General features: G+C 43.3%; 1 protein-coding gene across 5 annotated transcripts in view; it reads right to left on the reverse strand.

The window, feature by feature from the left end:
- PLS1 (plastin 1) overlaps window positions 1–23943 on the reverse strand; it is a 222745-nt gene that overhangs the window by 12865 nt on the left and 185937 nt on the right. For all 5 annotated transcript variants that reach the window (XM_079777349.1, XM_079777350.1, XM_079777348.1 and 2 more), the window contains 2 exons: window positions 19572–19705; window positions 18999–19122 (listed from right to left, as the gene is read on the reverse strand). In XM_079777349.1, the coding sequence (XP_079633475.1) occupies window positions 18999–19122; window positions 19572–19705 (258 nt within the window). The remainder of the gene's footprint in view (window positions 1–18998; window positions 19123–19571; window positions 19706–23943) is intronic.

Here is a 23943-nt window from a genome sequence, read left to right on the forward strand (position 1 = left end):
AATTTTATTTGATGTTTTTCTTTATTTTATTTTATTTTGGGATTAGTGTTCTACATTGTATTTTTATTTTCCCTTTAGCATTATTTTACTCTATCTCAAATTTTCCTTTATGCCAACACTCTCTTCCTCACTTTTCCTCTTTTTTTGTCCTGTTTCTCATACCCTTTTCCTGCTTTAGTTTTCCTCTATCCTTTCTTTTTACTCCTTGTGAAAAATTGATCTTATTCATATATCTAATTTCTTCTACCCTGCTCTAAGCCCATACACACTTGTCTCTTCTCTTTCTTTTTTTTTTTTTAATATATTTTATTGATTTTTTACAGAGAGGAAGAGAGAGGGATAGAGAGTTAGAAACATTGATCAGCTGCCTCCTGCACACCTCCTATTGGGGATGTGCCTGCAACCAAGGTACATGCCCTTGACCGGAATTGAACCCAGGACCTTTCAGTCCACAGGCTGACGCTCTATCCACTGAGCCAAACCAGTTAGGACATATTCTCTTTCTTCACTATCCAATATTTTTTGCCGTTTTCTTTCTGTATTGTTGCTGTTGTTTGCTTGATTGTTGGTTAGTTTTTGTTTGTTTGTTTTTGCTTCTGTTTTTCCTCTCCTCACTTGTTCTTTTCCTCTACTAATAACTAATTCCAATCACCAATCAATAGCTACTCTCTATTCTCCTTTTCCAATAGCAAATAAATACATAGATAGATAGATTAAAGGAGGTGGTGGATTCTACATATATACTACAGGCCCAGTGCATGAAATTCATGCACGGGGGAGGAGGTGTCCCTCAGCCCAGCCTGTACCCCCTCCAATCTGGGAACCCTTGAGGGATGTCCGACTGCCCGTTTAGGCCCGCCAGTGGGATCGGGCCTAAACGGGCAGTCAGACATCCCTCTCACAATCCAGGACTGCTGGTTCGCAATGGTTCACCTGCCTGCCTTCTGGTTGCCTCTAACTGCTTCTGCCTGCCAGCCTGATCACCCCCTAACCACTCCCCTGCCAGCCTGATTGATGTGTAACTGCTCCCTGCCAGCCTGATTGCCCCTAACTGCCCTCCCCGGCAGGCCTGGTCCCGCCAAACTGCTCTTCCCGGCAGGCCTCGGTCCCCCACAAATGCCCTTCCCTTCAGGTCCAGTCGCCCCCAATTTCCCACCTCTGCTGGCCTGGTCACCCTTAACTGCCCTTCCCTGCAGTCTTGATCACCACCAACTGCCCTCCCTTGAAGGCCTGGTCCCTCCCAACTGCCCTTCCCTGCTGGCCTGATCGCCCACAACTGCCCTCCCTTGCAGGCCTGGTCCCTCCCAACTGCCCTCCCCTGCTGGCCATCTCTGGCAGCCACTTTTGTCCACATGGGGGCAGCCACTTTTGACCACATGGGGGCAGCCATCTTGTGTGTTGGAGTGATGGTCAATTTGCATATTACTTTTATTATATAAGATAGAGGCCTGCCACATGGGAGGGGGCCAGCTGGTTTGCCCTGAAGGGTGTCCTGGATCAGGGTGGGAGTTCCCTTGAAGCATGGGGTGGCCTGGGCAATGGGCCTGTGGTGGTTTGCAGGCCAGCCACGTCCCCTGGAGACCCAAGCGGTGGCCCTGGTATCTGGGATTTATTTATCTTCTATAATTGAATCTTTGTAGCCTTGAGTAAAGGCCTGGGCCAGCGAGGGTGTGCAGGAAGCTTGGATTCCTCCATTGCCGGGGAAACCCAAGCCTCCTGTTCACTCCATGGACGCAGCCATTTTTGTTGGGATTTATCTTCTATAATTGAAACTTTGTAGCCTTGAGCGAAGGCCAGGGCTGCGGGAGCTCGGCTTCCTCCATTGCTGAGGAAACCCAAGCATCCTGCTCGCTCCATGGCCACAGCCATCTTGGTTGGGTTAATTTGCATACTCGCTCCTGATTGGCTGGTGGGCGTGGCTTGTGGGTATATTGGATGTACAGTCAATTTGTATATTACTCTTTTATTAGATAGGATATAGTGGCCCTGTGCACAAATACATGTGTGAGTAGCTTGCAGCCACTTGCTTCAGCTGGCCACCCTGCCCACTGCCACTGTAGCTCTCTGCTGCACGTAGCTCATTGCCCCACACTCCTGTAGCTCTCAGTGGCTTGTAGCTTGCTGCACCACCCTCCTGTAGCTCTTCCCTGCTTTTAGCTTGCTGTCCCACCCTCCTGGTGAACGCTCATTACGTGTCATGGCATAATGACCATTTGCATATTACCTATTTATTATATAGGATATATACTACATAAATATATACATATTTTTACTTTTGTACTTTGTTTTCTACTTATCTTCTTATATACTCATTTTCTTTCTACCTCCTCTATATTGAACTGTGGCTATTTCCCTATTCATTCAATTGCTTGACCTTACATTCTGGAAATAAATTCTGCCTCCTCAGATTCATCTGGGTGTTTGTTGTTTCCATTTCTTGGATTAGTTGTTTGTAGTTTGCATTAATCTCTGGGTGTTTGTTGTTTGCATTTTTTTATTAGTTGTTGTTTTATTGGAGTTTTCTCCCCATATACATATATTTTCCACCATCCTTTGTTCTTCTCTTTATTTTCTGACATTTTTTCCTTTTCTCAATATCATTTTTTCACTCTTCTATTGCCTAATTCTCTTTTCTTTGGTGGTCATTTTTATTTGGGGGCATTATTATCATGAAGACATTTCTGTTTAGTGCCCTGTGTGCTTTGTCTTGTTGTATTTTGTGCCATTAAGTCAACAGAGGAGAGAGAGAGCTACATAACCAGACATCCTGAGAGGAATGAAAATGTGGAGGCAAAGAAACAGCCCACATACGAAAGGGGCATCACCAGAAAAGGAAGTAAACAAAATGGAGGCAAGAAACATGACAGAGAAAGAATTCGGAGCAATGGTCATAAGGTTGCTGAAAAGGATGGAACACAAATTTAACAATATGTGTAAGAACCAAGATGAAATGAAGAAGAACCAAGAAGAAATGAAAAATGGCATTTCTGCAATTAAGAACTCACTAGAAAGCATCAACAGTAGACTAGAAGTGGAGGACTACATCAGTGAGCTAGAAGACAAGATAGGAAAAAATACCCAAGAAAAGCAGCATCTAGGAAAAAAAAAAAGCTTAAAAAGCAGGAGAGCCTAAAGAAACTTTGGGACAAGACAAAACGAAAAAACATCTGCATCTTAGGGGTGCCAGAAGGAGAGGAAACTGAGCAAGGATTAGAAAACCTGTTTAAGGAAATAATGACAGAAAACATCCCTGATATTGGGAAGAAAAAACACACACAAGTCCAAGAAGCTCAGAGTTACAAACAAGAAGAACCCCAAAAGACCGGCAACAAGACACATTTTAATTAAATTGGCAAACACCAACGACAAAGTAAGAATCTTAAAAGCAGCCAGAGAGAGACAGAAAGTTACCTACAAAGGATCTCCCATCAGACTATCGACTGATTTCTGAACAGAAACACATCAGGACAGAAGGGAATGGAATAAAATATACAAAGTCATGCAAAGGAAGGGTCTGAATCCAAGAATACTATACCTAGCAAGACTATCAGTCAAAATTGAGGGAGAAATTAGGAGCTTCACAGACAGAAAAGGACTAAGGGAGTTTATCATCACCAAACCAGCAATTCAAGAAATGCTAAAGGGTCTGCTGTAAAAAGAATAAATAGTAAATGAAGAAGAAACACAGGCATAAAGAATAAAAATAGCAACAAACAAGTGCCTATCAATAACTTCAAATGTAAATGCACTAAATGCCACAATCAAAAGTTATAGGGTAGCTGAGTGGGTAAGAAAACATGACTATATATCTTCTGTCTGTAGGAAACCCATCTCCGAACAAAGGACTCACACAGACTGATGGTGAAGGGATGGAAAAAGGTTTTTCAGACGAAATAAAAAAATAATAAAAAAGGTGGGGTAGCAATACTTATATTTCACAAATTAGATCTCAAAGTGAAGGTCATGACAAGAGATAAGAAGGCCACTGCATAATACTAAAGGGAGCAATTCAACAAGAAGATATAACTCTGGTAAATATATATGCACCCAATACAGGAGCACGCAAATAAGTTTTAAAAAAAAACTTATGGAGGATATCAAGGGAGGGATTGACAGCAATACAGTAATAGTAGGAGACTTTAATACCCCACTATCACCATGTGACAAATCCTCTAAACAAAAAATCAGCAAAGAAACATTAATCCTAAATGACTCACAATATCAGATGGAATTAATTGACATCTTCAGAACATTTCACCCCAAATCCATAGAATATACATTCTTCTCAAGTGCACAAGGGTCATTTTCAGAGATAGACCACATATTGGGACACAGGCAAAGACTCTTCAAATTTAAGAAGATAGAAATCATATGAAGCATCTTCTCAGATCACAATGACATAAAACTACAAATCAATTACAATAAAAACAATAAAAAATATCAAACACTTGGAGGCTAAATAGCATGCTATTAAACAATGATTTGGTTACCAAAAAGATCAAAGAAGAAATAAAAAGCATCATGGCAACAAATGACAATGAAAACATGACAACCCAAAATCTATTGAACACAGTGAAAGCAGTCTTCCAGGCCTATCTAAAAAAAAAAAAAAAAAAAGAAACTGTGGTAATAAATTATATAAGCCTACAACTCAAAGATGTGGAAAGAGAGCAACAAGAAAACTCCAGCATAAGCAAAAAGAAGGAAATAATAAAGAGCACAGATAAATGACATAGAGACCAAAAAAAAAAAAAAAAAAAAAAGATAAACAAAACCAAGAGTTGGTTCTTTGAAAGGATAAAGAAGATTTATCAAACTCTAGCCAGGCTCACCAAGAATCAAAGAGAGAGGACCCAAATAAACAAAATCCAAAATGAAAGAGGTGAGGTAACAACCAATCCCACAGAAATACAAACATTTATGAAAAAATAGTATGAACAACTCTATTCCAACAAGATGGACAACCTAGATGAAATAGACATATTCTTAGAAAAAAAATACAAACTCCAAAAACTCAATCAAGAAGGATAAAAAACAAACAAACAAACAAACAAAAAAAACATTGGAATAGGCCGATAACTACTGAAAAAATTGAAGTAGTGATAAAAAATCTGCGGCAAACAAAGCCCTGGTACAGACAGCTTCACAGGGGAGTTCTACGAAGCATTCAAAGAAGAACTAAAACCTATCCTCCTCAGACTATTCCAAAAAATTCAAGAGGCAGGTACACTTCCAATCTCTTTTTATGAAGCCAGCATTACCCTAATCCCAAATCCAGACAAAGACAACCCAAAAAGAGAGAGAGAGAGAGAATTACAGGGCAATATCCTTGATGATAATAGATGCTAAAATCCTCAACATAATTCTAGCAAATCAGATTCAGCAATACATTAGAAAGATCATACACCATGACCAAGTGGGGTTTACCCCAGGGATGCAAGGCTGGTACAATATCCACAAATCAATAAATGTGACACATCACATAAACAAACTGAGAGACAAAAATCACATAATCATATCAATCGATGCAGAAAAAGCTTTTGACAAAATCCAACATTCTTTCTGGGTAAAAACTCTCAGCAAAGTGGGAATAGAGGAATCAACTCCACATAATAACAGCCATAGATGACAAACCTACAGCCAAAAATGGGCAAAAACTAAACTCATTTCCCCTAAGAACGAGAACAAGATGAGGATGACCACTTTCACCACTCCTGTTCGATATAGTACTGGAAGTGCTAGCCATAGCTCTCAGACAAGAAGAAAAAATAAAAGGTATCCAAATTGGAAAAGAAGAAGTAAAATTGTCTTTATTCGCAGATGACATGATATTGTAAATAGAAAACTCTAAAGACTCCATAAAAAAAAAACCTAGATCTAATAAATGAATTTGGCAATGTAGCAGGATACAAAATTAATACCCAGAAATCTATGGCCTTTTTATACACCAATAATGAATTCACAGAAATAGAAGTGAGAAAAAAAATCCCATTTACCATTGCACCAAAAAATTTAAGATACATAGGAATAAACTTAACTAAGGACATAAAAGACCTGTACTCAGAAAACTACAGGACATTAAAAAAGAGATAGAGGAAGACATAAACAAGTGGAAGAACATACCATGTTCATGTTGGTAGAATCAACATCATTAAAATATCCATACTACCCAAAGCAATCTACAGATTCAATGCAATCCCTATTGGAAACCACCGGCGTATTGCAAAGATCTAGAACAAACTATCCAAAAACTTACCTGGAATAAAAAAAAAAAAAAGACTCGGAACAGCCGCAGCAATCCTGAGAAAGAATAACAAAGTTGGAGGGATCACAATATCAAGCTATATTACCAAGCCACAGTTCAAAAAACTGCCTGATACTGGCACAAGAACAGCTATATAGACCAATGGAACAGAACAGAGAGTCCAGAAATAGACCCAAGCCATTATGCTCAATTAATATTTGACAAAGGAAGCAAGAACATACAATGGAATCAAGACAGTGTATTCAATAAATTGTGCTGGATAATTTGGTTAGATACATGCAAAAAATGAAACTAGATCACGAACTTACACCATATACAAAAACAAACTTAAAATTGCTAAGGGACTTGAATGTAAGATGGGAAACCATAAAAATCCTACAAGACTCCATAGGCAACAAAATAGCAGACATATGTTGCAGCAATATCTTTACAGACACAGCTCCTAGGGCAATGAAGACTAAGGAGGAAATAAACAAATGGGACTACATCAAAATAAAAAGCTTCTGCACAGCAAAAGAAACCATCAACAAAACAACAAGAAAGCCCACTGCATGGGAGAACATATTTACCAATGATGTTTTGATAAGTGTTTAATCTCCAAAATTTACAGAGAACTCATACAACTTAACAAAAGGAAGATAAACTGTCCAATCAAAAAATGGGCAAAGGACCTAAATAGACACTTTTTGAAAGAGGACATACAGAAGGCCAAGAGACATATGAAAATATGCTCAAAGTCACGAATCATCCAAGAAATGCAAATAAAAACAATGCGGTACCATCTCACACCTGTCAGAATGGCTATCAGCAACAAATCAACAAATGACAAGTGCTGGCGAGGATGCAGAGAAAAAGAAACCCTCCTGCACTGCTGGTGGGAATGCAGACTGGTGCAGCCACTGTGGAAGACAGTATGGTGTTTCCTCAAAAAGTTAAAAATGGAACTCCCATTTGACCCAGTAATCCCACTTCTAGGACTATATCTTAAGAATCTAGAAACACCAAAAGAAATGATATATGCACACCTATGTTCATAGTAGCACAATTTACAAATCTTTACAAAGATTTGGAAACAGCTTAAATGCCCATCAGCAGATGAGTAGATTAAAAAACTGTGGTACATCTACACAATGGAATACTATCCTATCTAATAAAGACAGAATATGTCAACTGATCGTCACGCTGCGACAAAGATGGAGGCGCCCACAGCCAATAAGGAGGGGATATGCAAATTGACGTGACAAAGATGGTAGATGCCGGGCTGGAGCATTCCGCCCCACCCCAGCCACTCCAGGCCTCTGGGCAGTGCTTGCACAGGCACAGAGTGGCCGGGGCAGGCGGGATGCCTACTATGGAGGGTGGTGAGGGGTGGAGTGAGCCACAGGAGGGAGGCGGGGCTGGAGCATAGGCAAAAGGCAGCTCCGGCCAGAGCGAAGGTAGAAGGTGGTGGCCAGAGTGAAGACCTGGGTCCCGGGTGCTGGAGAGAAGCCAGTGCCAACAGCCAGGGGAAGGAAGGCCTATTCTTGCACGAATCTTCTTGCATTGGGCCTGTAGTACTGCTATAAAAAAGAAGGAACTTTTACCCTTTGCAAAAGCATGGATATAACTGGAAATCATTATGCTAAGTGAAATAAGCCAGTCAGAGAAAGATAAATATCATATGATCTCACTCATATGTGGGATATAATGATCAAAGAATAGATCCAGAGATAAAAGGTGTGGGGATGGTTAGAGAGCAATCAAAGGACTTGTATGCATGCATATTAGCATAACCAATGGACACAGGCACTGGGGTGGGGGGGCTTCCCCAGGGTGGGAATTGCTGGGGGGGGGTCAATTGGGATAAAAGAAGACATATGTAAAACTTTAGACAATAAAAAAATACAGGTAAAAAAAGAAATAAAAAAATAGACAAGTGGCTTAATTGTGCTATATTTTGATTACTTATTTACATATTTATGATTTTTTTTAGGTTTGGGAAAAATTGTTTTAATTTGTTTTTTAGCTTTCTGTGGTATAACTGACAAAGTTGTAAGATATTTAAAGTGTAAATCTTGATGATAAACATTGTGAAAGAATTCCTCCTACCTAGTTAATTAACACATCCAGTACCTCACATATTTCTCTCTCTCTCTCTCTCTCTCTCTCTCTCTCTCTCTCTCTCTCTCTCCACACACACTAATAAAAGAGAAAATGCAAATTGACTGTGCCTTCGCGATGCCCACCAGCCAATCAGGAGTATGCAAATCAACCCAACAAAGAAGGTGGGTTAATTTGCACACATAGGCGCTGAGTGGCCTGGGTGGGACATTTGCGTCATCGCCATGGCGACAATGCAGGCATTCCGTACTGCCTTGGTCACTCGGGGCCTCTGGGCAGCATGGGAAGGTGGAAAGGCGGCTCCAGGCTGGAGCGAAGGTGGTGCCGGCAGCCAGGGGAAGGAAGGCCCATTCTTGCATGAATCTTCATGTATCGGGCCTCATATATATATATATATATATATATATATATATATATATATATATGTGTGTGTGTGTGTGTGTGTGTGTGTGTGTGTGTGTATACATTATATACAGAGAATATAGGTACTATCTATCTAATAATAGAGTAATATGCAAATCATCACTCCGCTACACTCACAAGCCACGCCCACCAGCCACGCCCCAAACACGCCCACCATTCAATCTGAGTGAGTATGCAATTAAACTGAAAACATGGCGGCAGCCCCGCCCCCCAGCCTCTCCAGGTCTCTGGGAGTTGGAGAAGTCAGGCGCCAGCGCCTGAGGCTGGCTGCAGCCACAGAGACCAAGAAGCCGCCTGCCCCATGATCCCAGGCTGCAGCCAGCCTCAGAAGCCTCATGTCCACCTGCCCAACGTCCTGGGGAGACGGAGAAACTGGGCCCCAGCGCCTGAGGCTGGGTGCGGCCATGGAGACCAAGAAGCCACCTGCCCCATGATCCCAGGCCTCAGCCAGCCTCAGAAGCCTTAGGTCCGCCTGCCTCACATCCACCTGCCCCACGTCCTGGGAAGACGGAGAAACCGGGCCCTGCGCCTGAGGCTGGGTGCGGCTGGGAGACGAAGAAGCTGCCCGTCCCATGATCCTAGGCTGCAGCCAGCCTCAGAAGCCTCAGGTCCGCCTGCCCCATGTCCTGGGGAGACGGTTTGGAGAAACTGGGCCTCAGCGCCTGAGGCTGGCTGCAGCCACGGAGACCAAGAAGCTGCCTGCCCCGTGATCTCAGGCCTCAGCCAGCTGGAGAAGCGGTTCACCCCACGTCCTGGGGGAGACAAGAAACCAGGTGCCAGTGCCTGAGGCTGGCTGCAGCCCGGGAGATGAAGAAGCCGCCTGCCCTGTGATCCCAGGCTGCAGCCAGCAGCAGAAACCTCAGGTCCGCCTGCCCCACCTCCTGGGGGAGACTGAGAAACCCGGCCTCAGCGCCTGAGGCTGGCTGCGACCTAGGAGATAAAGAAGCCACCTGCCCCGTGATCCCAAGCTGCAGCCAGCTGGAGAAGCCGCCCTCCCCACGTCCTGGGGGAGACAAGAAACCGGGTGCCAGTACCTGAGGGTGGATGCGATCTGGGAGATGAAGAAGCCACTTGCCCTATGATCCCAGGCTACAGTCAGCTGGAGAAGCTGCCCACCCCATGTCCACCCGCCCCACGTCCTGGGAGAGATGGAGAAACCGGGCACCAGTACCTGAGGCTGGCTGCAGCCCGGGAGATGGAGAAGCCGCCCACCCTGCGGTCCTGGGCACCAGTACCTGTGGCTGGCTGCAGCCCGGGAGATGGAGAAGCCGCCCACCCTGCGGTCCTGGGCACCAGTACCTGTGGCTGGCTGTGGCCTGGGAGACAGTGAAGCTGCCCACCCTGCGGTCCTGGGCACCAGCACCTGCGGCTGGCTGCAGCCCGGGAGATGGAGAAGCCGCCCACCCTGTGGTCCTGGGCACCAGCACCTGCGGCTGGCTACAGCCTGGTAGATGGAGAAGCTGCCCACCCTGCAGTCCTGGGCGCCAGCACTTGCAGCTGCAGCACAGGCGAAGCCCCCTGTCCACCATCCCCTAAGGCTGCAGCCAGCCTGGGCGCCTATGGCTGACCAGAGGGAGGGAAGCCCGGATCCTGGGTGCCTGTGGTCAGCTGGAGTAGGGAATCCTGGGTACCAGGTGTGGGCCGAGGCAGAGGTAGTTAGGGGCAATCAAGCCAGCAGGGGAGCAGTTAGGGACAATCAGGCTGGTAGGCAGAAGCAGTTAGGGGCAATCAGGCAGGCAGGTGAGCAGTTAGGATTCAGCAGTTCTGAATTGTGAGAGGGATGTCCAACTGCTGGTTATCCCATGAGGGGTCCCAGATTGGAGAGGGTGCAGGCCAGGCTGAGGGACACACTCCCCGCTGCCCCCCCCCCGTGCACGAATTTCGTGCACCGGGCCTCTAGTTAATATATACACACATATATATGATGAAAACATGTAAGATCTACTCTCAGAAAATTTTAATTATACAATACTAGTGGCCCGGTGCATGAAATTTGTTCATGCACGGGGGAATGTCCCTCAGCCTGGCCTGCACCCTCTTCAATCTGGGACACCTCGAAGGATGTCCTACTGCCAGTTTACAAGCATCAGGCCTAAACCGGCAGTCAGACATCCCTCTCGCAATCTGGGACTGCTGGCTCCTAACCGCTCACCTGCCTGCCTGCCTGCCTGATTACCCCTAACCACTCTGCCTGCTGGCCTGCTCACCCCCAAATGTCCCCTCCATCAGCCTTATCACCCCCAACTTCCCCCCTGCCAGCCTGCTCACCCCCAAGTGCCCCCCTGCTGGCCTGCTTTCTCCCACCTTCCATCCCCACTGGCTTGCTTACCCCCAACTGCCCCCCTGCTGGCCTGCTCACTCCAAACTGCCCCCCCGCTGTCCTGATTACCTCCAAATGACCCCCACTGATGGCCTGCTAGTCCTCAACTGGCCCCCTGCTGATCTGCTTACCCCCAACCGTACCGCCCCCCACCAGCCTGATCACCCACAAATGCCATCCCATCCTGGCCTGATCACCCACAACTGCCCTCCCCTCTTGGCCTCTAACTGCCTCTACCTCAGCCCTGCCACCATGGCTTTGTCCAGAAGAACATCCAGAAGGTCTCCTGGATGGTCTCCCAGTTTAATTAGCGTATTACCCTTTTATTAGTATAGATAGAGGCTTGGTGCACGGGTGGGGGCCGGCTGGTTTGCCCTGATGGGTGTCCCGGATCAGGGTGGGGGTTCCCTTGGGGCATGGGGTGGCCTGAGTGAGGGGCCTGTGGTGGTTTGCAGGCCAGCCACGCCCCCATGGGGTGAGGGTCCCTGCTGGGGGGCATGGCCAGCCTAGGTGAGGGGCTGAAGGCTATTTTCAAGCTGGCCACACCCCCTTCAGGGTAGGGGGTCCCTCTGGGGTGCCTGGCCAGCCTGGGTGAAGGGCTGATGGCTATTTGCAGGCTGGCCAAGCCCCCCAGCGAGGACCCTCACCCCATGAGGGTGTGGCCAGCCTGGGTGAGGGGCTGATGGCTGTTTGCAGGCTGGCCAAGCCCCCCAGCAGGGACCCTCACCCTATGGGGGTGTGGCCAGCCTGGGTAAGGGGCTGAGGGCCATTTTCAGGCTGGCCACACCCCTCCACGACCCAGCCCGTCCTTTTTTTTTTTTTCAGTGCCTCCTTTAGTGGAGGCCAAAGCTGGCTGGAAACAGGTATCTGGGATTTATTTATCTTCTATAATTGAAACTTTGTAGCCTTGAGCAATGGCCAGGGCGGGCAGGAAGCTTGGCTTCCTCCATCGCCAGGGGAACCCAAGCCTCCTGCTCACTCCAGCTCTCTGGCCACCACCATCTTTGTTGGGTTAATTTGCATACTTGCTCCTGATTGGCTGGTGGGCGTAGTGGAGGTACGATCAATTTGCATCATTCTCTTTTATTAGTGTAGATAGTGTTAACTATAGTCACCATGCTATACATTAGATCCCCAGATTGTATTCATCTTATAACTGAAAGTTTACACTTTCTGTGGTATTTTAAATATTTCTTTACTTAGATATAGGAAGCAAGGATTTTTTCAACATATTTCCCTATGATTCTCCTTAGGAAAAAGTTTTATTGAATTGAATGAAAATTTAACTTTTGAAGATAGGCATATCAGATCCTTTACCTCCCTATTTCCAAGAAAACAGGTCTATCTTCAAACTCCTCTGATTTGTATATTACTAGTGAAAAACATTTTACTTTTGCAAAGGGAGTAGGGGTTATAGTAAAACCCTAAGTTTAGTATATAAATACATTCTCATAATTTTTCCTTCCATATTCCTTACCTTAATCATAAATAAGTTACTTAAACAAAAGTAATTTGTAGAATCTTAAAGATAACTAGCCTAGAGTTTGTCTTGATTTTCAAGATAATGAATTATACTGTCACTTTTTCTAATTTGATATACACTCCTATTAGGACAATTCCAGTCTATTGTTCTTCCTGTCATTTTTTTAAATAAAAGTGGAAAAAGAATGATGTGGCTACCAGAGTTCCCTGAAAAGCTCAACAGGAATCTTTCCACATGTGATACCCTTTATATGTTGGCAGTACTAATAGCCTAGTAATTCCCATTTACAGAGCCCTTACTATGTGCCACATACTACTGAGCACTTTACATTTGTTAACTTGTTTAGTTTGTCAACAAACTCAGAAGATAGGTACTATTAATATCTCCATTTTAAATATGGGAAAATTGAGGCATAGAGAAATTAATTATTTGCTGAAGGTCATGCAGATACCACATGGTAAGCAAGAAGTAAATTCAGCTTTATTCATCAAGAGATGTAGTCAGCTGCTAGTTTAAACTGCTAAGGTTTTCATAAAACACATGCCCTTCTCTGGTGCTCCCTATTTCACTTAGCTCATTTCTGCAGTATTAATGACACCTCATAGTATTTGAGTTTTCTTTTTTGCCTCTTTGCCTGAACAGTGAGCTCTTTGAGGACCACAGAAACTATGTAGTTACAGAGGCCACCTGACAGGGTAAGCTTTTTATTTTTAAATTTAATAAATCTTTATTGTTCAGATTATTACAATTGTTCCTCTTATTCCCCCATAGCTCCCCTCCACACTCTTCCCACCCTACCCTCTGCCTGTACCCTCCCATTGTCCTCATCCATAGGTGTACGCTTTTTGTCCAGTCTCTTCCCGCACCTCCCACATCCCTTTCCCCCTGAGAATTGTAAGTCCACTCCCTTTCTTTGCCCTTGATTCTATTATATTCACCAGTTATTCTGTTCATCAAATTTTTTATTCACTTGATTTTTAGATTCACTTGTTGATAGATAAGTATTTGTTGTTCATAATTTTTATCTTTACCTTTTTCTTCTTCTTCCTCTTCTTAAAGAATACCTTTCAGCATTTCATATAATACTGGTTTGGTGGTGATGAACTCCTTTAGCTTTTTCTTATCTGTGAAGCTCTTCATCTGCCCTTCAATTTTAAATGATAGCTTTACTCGGTAGAGTAATGTTGGTTGTAGGTTCTTGCTATTCATCACTTTGAATATTTCTTGCCACTCCCTTCTGGCCTGCATAGCTTCTGTTGAGAAGTCAGCTGACAGTTGTATGGGTGCTCCCTTGTAAGTAACTAACTGTTTTTCTCTTGCTGCTTGTAAGATTCTCTCTTTGTCTTTTGCCCTTGGCATTTTAATTATGATGTGTCTTGGTGTGGTCCTCTGTGGATTCCTTCTGTTTGGGGTTCTGTGTGCTTCCTGACTTGTAAGTCTATTTCTTTCACCAGGTGGGGGAAGTTTTCAGTCATTATTTCTTCAAATAAGTTTTCAGTATCTTGCTCTCTCTCTCTTCTTCTGGCACCCCCATAATTTGGATGTTGGTACGCTTGAAGTTGTCCCAGAGGCTCCTTACACTATCTTCATATTTTTGGATTCTTTTTGCTTTTTGCTTTTCCGGAGGAGTGTTTTTTTGCTTCTTTGTATTTCAAATATTTGACTTGGTTCTTGCGATCCTCTAGTCTGCTGTTAGATCTCTGTATAATATTTTTTTTTTCAGTCAGTGTATGTTTAATTTCTAGTTGGTCCTTTTTCATATCCTTGAGGGTCTCACTAAATTTATCGGCCTTTTCTAGAAAATTCTTGAAAAACCTTATAACCGTGGTTTTGAACTCTATTTCCAGTCATTTGATTTCCTCCATTTCTTTCATTTGTGATCTGTTTCTTTGTCTCCGCATTTTCGCTGCTTCCCTGAGTTGATAGAGTGGCTGTGTGTGCTAGGTGTCCTATAGGGCCCAGTGGCTCAGCCTCCCCAGTTACCTGAGGTAGACACTCTTGGTGCACCACATTGTGGGCTGTGTGTACAGTCTTGTTGTAGTTAAGCCTTGATTGTTGTTGGTGTCACTGGGAGGAATTGACCTTCAGGCCAATTGGCTGTGAGGATCAGCTGTGCCTACACTAGGAGAACTTTTGTGCTGGAGACACCCTTATGAGACAAGACTTGCAAAAGCCTCTGTGCTCAGCTTAGATGGGGCGGAGTCTGAGGGCGAAGCAGACAGCATTGGTTTCCCTGTCAGCCCTGCCCTAAGAGGCCTCTGGGTCTTAGAGTCACAAGGTAATCGCGGCAGAGAGAAAGCCGCCCTCGAGTTTCGCCTGCTGCCAGACAGTCCAGTTTTCCCCCAAATGAGTCTGGGTCCCCAGAGTCTAGCCCAGAACTGGAGTTCAGCGCAGTCGGGAGCTTTTGTCTCCCTCCCGCTTGAAAAAGCCAGCCGCGTACTCAGTTACCAGTCCTCTCTGTGCACGCGCATCTCCATACCTCAGCCTTTTGCAGTTCCTCTGAGTCTCAATTTGCTTTTCTCCTTCCTTCTAGTTGTAGAATTTGCACTCAGCCAGCTTTCCTGTGGTTCTGGATGATGTCCGTTTTGTCTTTTAGTTGTAGTTTTGAAATTGTTGTGCGAGGCAGCAGTTTAGGTGTTTACCTACGCCGCATTTGGTTTCTCTGACAGGGTAAGCTTTGAATACAGGGGTGGCCAAATGTAGGTGTACAGTTGTTATATAGACAAAGGCATGAAGGTTATGATTATTACCATAGATTTATTAACTCAAATGAATATCACAATGCAACTGTATAGCTACTTTTGCCCACCTCTGTATTTATGAAATGAATGAGCAGTATGTCACACAGCTAACTAGCTGAGCCAAAACTCCATAGCTTGGTTTTCGTCCTGCAGTTAGACATGTCTGGGTGTAAAATCCAGTTATTCATCTTTACTGCTGTACTAGAGGCTCAGTGCACAAATTCATCCACCAGTGGGGTCCTTCAGCCTGGCCTGTGGGACCAGGCCAAAACCAGCTCTCCAACATCCCCTGAGGGATCCTGGATTGCGAGAGGGCGCAGGCCAAGCCAAGGGACCCCACGGGTGCACGATCAGGGCTGAGGAGGGATGTGGGAGGTTGGCCAGCCGGGGAGGGACCGTGGAAGGGCTCCATGTCCAGCCCATCTCGCTCAGTCCCAATCAGCTGGACCCCAGCAGCAAGCTCACCTACATGTCGAAGCGCATGCCCCCTGGTGGTCAGTGCATGTCATAGTGACTGGTCGACCGGTTGACTGTCCCCTGGTGGTCAGTACATGTCATAGTGACTGGTCGACCGGTTGACTGTCCCCTGGTGGTCAGTACATGTCATAGTGACTGGTCGACCGGTTGACTGTCCCCTGGTGGTCAGTGCACGTCATAGCGAGCAGTTGAGTGGCCTTAGCATATCATTAGCATATTACACTTTCATTGGGTGAATGGACAAACAGACACTTAGAATATTAGGCTTTTACTATATAGGACGACAGTGGACAAGTTATTTAATTTTTCTAATGCTCATCATTTTGTTTATAGTTGTGAAAAAAAGAAATAATGTGTAAAGTGTTTAACATTATGACACCTAAGACTCAATAAGTGGCAATTATGATTATTATTATTGGCTAATATACCACCTCCTGATAATCTTTGTGAGGGAAAATTACTTAACTAAAAGGGTAAACTTGACTTTTCTGAAATTTCTAGGAATAGCACTGACTTAATTATGGTTCTTACTAGTACCACTTATGGCTTTCAATTATAATGCCTTCTACAGTTGGCAAAAACCTCTCCAATTCCAACTATTTTTAGCATTCACTATTGAATTTCTCAACTATTTACAATCTAGAGTTTTATGTTAAGCAGCTACTAAATGCCAGGCACTTTCACAGTATGTTTCTGCCACCTCAGTGTTAAGTAAAACCATACTCTGAAGTCGACTTTTCTCAATGAATTCTCTCCTTTAAAGAGTTTGTGTGCACCCATTCTCAACCATTTCTTCTATTCAACTGATCACCAAATATGTATTCCTGGTTGTTATTTTTTAAGTTTTTATTGATAGAGGAAGGGAAAGGAAGAGAGAGAGATAGAAACATCAATGATGACAGAGAATACCCCCTACTGGGAATTAAGCCCACAACCAGGGCATGTGCCCTGACCAGGAATGGAACCGTGACCTCCAGATTCGTAGGTCAATGCTCAACCACTGAGCAACACCGGCCAGGCTGTATTTACAGTTTTGACATCTCCTTTCATCCAGCTCCTCACTTCCTGAAAATTACCTCAAATTCAACAAGCTTAAAACTGAATTCATCTTCTTTTCCAGAAAGCAGCTGAACTTCATGACATCCCCATTTTTGTTATACTTTGTTTTCCATTTACCCAGGCCCCCAAATCAGGAGTTTTAACCTCTGTCTCTCTTCAGTGTTCTCCTAAATCAAGAAGCCAAATCATACCTGTTCTTTTACAATAGCAAACACTATTCATTCTTAACATTCCCAGTGACCCATCCTACCTCCAAATCCTTCACTCATACCTGAGTTCAGCCTCAGTTTCTTATATATTGTCCTTGGATTTAAACTATTCTTCCTCCAGTCATCTGCTCACCACATGCAGAACAGTATTCCTAAAATAGTCACTCTTCTTACATTACTGCCCTTACCAATATCCTTTATTAAGGCCAGATTCCTCCACAAAGTTAACCCAGACTATATCTTGCATTGTATCCCTTAGGAACCTTCTTCTCTAGCCAAATTATTTCTCCTAACCTTCTCAGACTTGTCTTTATTCAAGATGGACCTCTTCTAGCTTGTTACACCACTCTTGTTCTCCACCAATTCAAATCCCTCCTCTCCATGGTGCTAAAATCAAATCCAACTTTCTCCATCACTCTTCACTGACCATTCAGTTGGAAATGATCAGTTAGATTTATCCATAATAGTAGTTGCATTAATTAATGACTATAATATCATTACCTTCTCAGTTATACAAATTTGCCTTCCAAATAAATGGCAAACACTCTGAGGGCCAAATAATTTCTTATATTCTATATCTTCTTCTTTGCCTAGAAATGTTACTGGTAATAGCTCAATAAATATTTATTAATTTGTTGCTAAATGTTTCCTTACTGTATTTTATTTGGTTATACAAAAGCTTATTATTTTTCATAAATTAAAGTATAAAACATTAAGTTAGAGTATAACAATTTTAATGAGTGACTGTCAATTAGAGAATTTTACATGTCTCCTTTTCCTATTTTACATTTCTATGTCTAAAATATATAAAGACAAATCATGGATTGAAATTTTTTTTTTAAATAAGCAACAATAACAACTCAATGTCATTAGTTCCTTTCAAGATGGAAAAGAAAAAACACACTTGAACCACAGGACTCAGGCAACATCTCTGCCAACATCCAGCTATCCTATTAAAACCACTTTGGGGCTCAGTTTAGGTCAAGATGAGAAGATAGAATTTATCAATTTCTGACATTTCTTCTGTTCTACAATGTTGTTAAACATATAGAGCAAAGGCAAAGAATAGAATAAAGAAGGGTAGATAAGTCTTAGGAGAACTTAGGGATTCTTCTGTTTGTACTCTTTTTTTACTACTAAAATACAAATTGCTGATTTTTCACTTATAATGAAATCACAAACCCAAGGCTCACTGAATGAATGGGTACAAGCAGACAAGCTTAGTTGTAGCTAACATCAGGTTGCATGCAAAAGCAAAACAATGGAAATGCATGACAATTAGTGAGTATGCATGTGCAAATTACATTTTGAGTGCTTTATGAATCATCCACAAATGCTTGGAAGTGAGCAGTAAGTGCCATTATGAAGCCACATGGCAAGATTTTCTTTTCCTACCAGTTTTTTCAATTCCCACTTGAACTGGTTTGGCTGGCTCTGTTATGTCTTGGTAATGATGTCACTACAATTCTGAGACTGCTGCTAGGGAGCACAAAACATTACATATCCTATATAAACAATGGATTTTTAGCTTTCTTTTTCATCTGACAATTGGATTTTATTGCTCTATTCTATTTCTTTTTAAGATTAGATAATCAGAATTTGATAACATTAACCTGCATTTATACTCAATAGGACAACCAATCAAAAATATAAGAATTCAAACTGTATTAAAAATATAAGAATTCAAACTGTATAGCATAAGCTCCTTTATAAGGGCAAAAACTATAATGTGTACAAATCTGTAGCAAACTGCACAGTTTTGGTTTACACATGACAAATAATTAGTATGCCTAAGCTTACAAATTGTGATCCTGAGATATAACATTAATGTGATCCTGAAACTAAACCAATGTAATTCTCAATGAAGTTTCTTCCTACATTTAATTTCTTAGCAAAAATTTTAAAAATAGCTTTTGATTACCTTGAAGCTGGAAATAGAAGTATTTTTGTTTGCACTTTTAAGAGTCTGATTGACCCATTTAATTATAATTTCATCATTGACTTTTTCACCTTCTCCAAGATCTAATAACACATTCAATGTGTACCTGTAACAGAAAAGATGTATATTTGGGACTGAAAGTGGTGAAATTTGCTTCCATATCACTTATATAAATATTTAGATAAATATTTAAGAAATATTCAGTTCTAATAAGTATTTTTAATTTTAGTCTGGTTTTTGCACTTAATTACAATCCAAAGTTACAAAGCTCAGTAATGAGAAACAAAAACTACTATATGGTATTTAAAACACAATTAAAACAACTCCATACAAGGCACTTTTTAAGAGACATTAAGAATAGTGATTGTTTCTAGAGATTTATCCACTATTTTAAAAAAAGATTTACAAAGTATATAGTATCAATAGTAAATCATTTAAAAATTAATATTTTGTAGTATATTTATTCTGTTTATTCTTCCAAATGAACTAAAACTTTAGTTCAAAGGATTTTTTTAAAGAAATTCACAGTGTTGGTACAAACATTTCAATCTTTACCTTCTCATTAGCTGCCATACCAATGCCAGTGTCAGTGTTGAATTCCCTTCATTTAGGTCCTGCCCAGCAATACCAACCAAGGAGAATTTGGCCTTATTCTTCCCAAGTTCCACTGCATAGTTACAATTTTCAATCTATAAGTAAGTAAAAGTTTTGGTATAAAAACAAATTTTAAAGTCATCTGAAAGATAGCTATGATGACACCTTAAATTTATATTACAGACTTTCATCTCATAATAATGCAGTGAAATTAAGAAATTAATTATTCCAACTTTATAGTTGAAGATATCAAAAGCACTGAGGGGTTAATCTAGATAAACAACTGTCTAGAAAATTTTAAGATCCTCTCTTACCTTAAAAGTCTTGACTGTCCAAGATTATACAGCTTATTAATGGCAGATCTTTGACTAAAAACCTAGCTTTCCTGCATTCCATTAATAAAGGTAAAAAATATAGTTCTGCCTAAATTTAAAATCAAGGAAAAGAGAAGAAGAAATTGTTTCATTAGGAGTCTAAGTCATCTCCAATATTTTTAATCTAGATCTTTCTCATCCTCTGAAATTCCCCTTTAAGCCCACTTTCTTGAGCAAAAGCTTAACCTTAACTGTACCAGCTGATGATAATCTATCCCATGTTTAACTCCCAATACTTCTTATTTTGAAATGTTTATGTATCATCATATACTTATACTTAGCATTTGATGTACTTTCTTTGCTAACCATAGCATAAGCTCCTTTATAAGGGCAAAAACTATAATGTGTACAAATCTGTATCATACTCTTCCCTAACCCAGGCCAGGACCCAGCACAGTGCCCTGCCTACAGTAAGAATCTGATTAATGAACACCAAGTAAATTATTTACACACACACACACACACACACACACACACACACACACACACTAATAAAAGAGAAATATGCAAATTGACTGTCACTTCACAATGCCCACCAGCCAATCAAGAGTGGGTATGCAAATTAACCTGACAAATATGGTGGCGGGCCCGCCCCCCAGCTGCTCCAGGCCTCTAGGCAGCACACATGCAGGCGTGCAGCGGCCAGGCGGGGCAGGATGCCTGCTATGAGGGGGAGGGCAGGGAGCAGAGGGACCTACAGGAGCAGCGCTCCAGCTGGAGTGAAGACTGAAGGCTCCAGCCAGAGCGAAGACTGAAGACTCTGGCCAGAGCGAAGGCTTGGGTCCCAGGTGCTGGAGGAAAACTGGAGCCAGCAGCCAGGGGAAGGAAGGCCTATTGCATGAATCTTCACGCAACGGGCCTCTAGTCTTATCTAATAAAGACGAAATATGCAAATTGACCGTAACTCCATGACAAAGATGGGGGTGCCCACAGCCAATAAGGAGGGAATATGCAAATTGATGCAACAAGGCGAGAGGCGGAAGGCGGCTCTGGTGGAGCAAAGGTGGAAAGGCGGCTCCGGGTCAGAGCGAAGGCGGTGCCGGCAGCCAGGAGAAGGAAGGCCTATTCTTGCACGAATCTTCGTGCATTGGGCCTCTTGTATATAATAAAGAGCTAATATGTTAATTAGACTGAACGGCAGAACGACCATCTGGATGACCTTCTGGACAAAGCCAGGGCTGCGAGGGCCAAGCCCCTTGCTTGAATTTCGTGCATCGGGTCTCTAGTATATATCTATCTATGTAATAGAAGAAAATGCAAATTAGCCAGGACACCATAATGTCACGACCAAACAACAGGGACCTCAGGCTGCACCCCCAGCCCCGTGGGGCTTGACAGGGGACCTCAGGCTGTGCCCCTTGCCCAGCGGGGCTTGACAGGAGACCTGAGACTGTGCACTTCACCTGGCACCAGGCCGGGGGACTTGAGATTGTGCCCCCCACCCGGCAGGGCTTGACAGGAAACTCAGGTTGTGCCGAGTCTGTCTCCTGCATTTTCAAAGTGTGTGCGGGTGGTGGGTGGGGACTTGACTCTAGGTCCCACAGCACACACCAGACTCTGACAGGAGGGAGATTTTCATATACATTTTACTAATTTTCTTTCATCTCTGACACTTCTATTATAGAGAAAGGGCAAATAGCAATATTAAAATATTTCCTCTAATTAATTTCCTTTTAATGTACACAAATTTTGTGCACCAGGCCACTAGTATGTGTGAGTGTATATGTGTGTGTGTGTGTGTATGTAATACATGTAATATATATAGTAATATATATAGTAATATATATAGTAATATATATAGTAATATATATAGTAATATATATATAAAATAATTTATAGATATACAAATTCTTATGAAGTTGAGTCTTTATTCTCAAACCAAATTGTAAGCTCTTATAGTCTTACTAGAGGCCCAGTGCACAAAATTCGTGCATGGGGGGGTCCCCTCAGACCAGCCTGCACTCTCTCCAATCTAGGACACCCCTCTCACAATCCAGGACCACTGGCTCCTAACTGTTCACCTGCCTGCCTGCCTGATAACCCCTAATTGCCTCCCTGAGGGCTTGGTCACCCACAACTGCCCCTCCCTACTGGCCTGGTCACCCAAAACTGCCCCCTGCCGGCCTTGTTGCCCCTAACTCTACCCCCTGCCAGCCTGGTTGCCCCTTACTGCCGCCCCCTGCTGGCCTGGTCACCCCCAACTACCCCCCGCCAACCTGTTTGCCCCTCACTGCCCCCCCCCCACCAGCCAGGTCACCCACACAGCCTGCTGCTCAATCGTTTGGTCAATCTTCACTAACCCCCCTGTCGGCCTGGTTGCCCCATGCATCCTGCTGCTCAGTCGTTTGGTCAACACTCACTAACCCCCTGCTGGCCTGGTCACCTGACGCAGCCTGTTTGGTTGTCTTGGTTGTGATGGTCGCTTAGGCTTTTATATAGTATATAGACTTGAGGCCTGGTACACAAAAATTCGTGCACTCAGGGGGGTCCCTCAGCCCAGCCTGCACCCTCTCACAATTCGGAACCCTTCAGACAGGGTCCCTAGGCCTGGCCTGAGATCAGGGCCTATCGGGGCTTTCCTTCCCCAGGCTGCAGGCAGCTGGTCCCACCCCCGCCACTGCCACTGCTTGCCATCTGTGCAGCGCTGCCCCTCCTCCCCTGCCACTGGTGGCCTCCCTCTGCAGGCGACAGGCTGGGGTGCAATGGCTTGGTTGGCCTGGGCCTCCCTCTTTCTTTGCTGGAGGGCAGGTCCAGCCCTACGAGGGGCTGTCTGCCTACCTGATCACCCCTACACTCTGTCTTCCTGCCTGATTGCCCCTATCCATTTGCTTGGGGGCCATCTGCCTACCTGCTCACCCCTAACTGCTGGCCTGCCTACCTGATCTCCCCTAACCACTTGCCTGCCTACCTGATCACCCCTAAACCCTCTGCCTGCCTGCCTGATTGCCCCTTAATGCTTGCTTGGGGTGAGGCCAGCACTGACTTCCGGTTGGTCAGCCTCCGATAGTTACTGGTCATTACCACCCAGGGTTTTTATATATTAGGATAATGTATCACCAGTACTAAAAAAGTATGTACTAAATACTTTTCAGAATAAAGTAAACTTTAGTTAAGAAATATAGTATAACTGGCTTCTCCTGATTTTCTTTCCCAAATTAGTTGAAACCTCATTGGAAAACATTTCAACCTAAGACACACAGATGTTTTTTGTATGAATAAGAAAACATTTCCAGAAAAGATGAGAAAGGGACTGTAGGAAGTGGTTATAGGGTTAAGCCTCGGACTGACCTGCTGGCAAAGTCACAAACAAGTCCCAGCTTGGAGGGCTCAGTCCTCTAAGCATAATTAAGCTTGATCTTGTGACTGCTCCCTAGATCTTTCCTGGGTAGCTAGTGGGCTGTGGGAGGTGCAGCAAGTGCTGTCAAAACAAGTGAAACTTACAACAACATTGTAGATTACCTTGTTTGTCCCTGATTATAAATAAAGCACCAGCTTTGCAGTCTGGATTTGTTCTGTGGCCTCAGCCAGGCACAGAAAGATCCACCCAGGCTCCCAGCTTCATGAATCTATTTCTGTGTCTTGTTTTCTTTATTTCTATTATTTTCTCAATCCCTGGCCACCTCTATTTAGGACCAGTTCATTCATCTCTCTTTCTGCACGGGATGCGGAAAAGGGAGATCCCTGCCATGTCTGGCCCCCGCCACATCAGGCCCCCGCAAGGGACCACACAATAATAGAATTTGCACAAATAAATGGGTATTGTTCTTTAAAAAAGAGAATTTAAATTCCCAAAAGTCAGTGTGTTTTAAATAAAAATGCAAGAAGTTCTTTTGAACCTGCTGTAATATCTGCTTGGTTCCCTTAATAAGTTAAATAAAATAAAATCTTTGATATGTATTCATTTTTTGGAAATAAATAATATTCCAATATTCTTTATTTTTCCTACTAGTCATATTACA

This window comes from Cnephaeus nilssonii, assembly GCF_951640355.1.
Source record: "Cnephaeus nilssonii genome assembly, chromosome: 7".
Taxonomy (NCBI): domain Eukaryota; kingdom Metazoa; phylum Chordata; class Mammalia; order Chiroptera; family Vespertilionidae; genus Cnephaeus; species Cnephaeus nilssonii.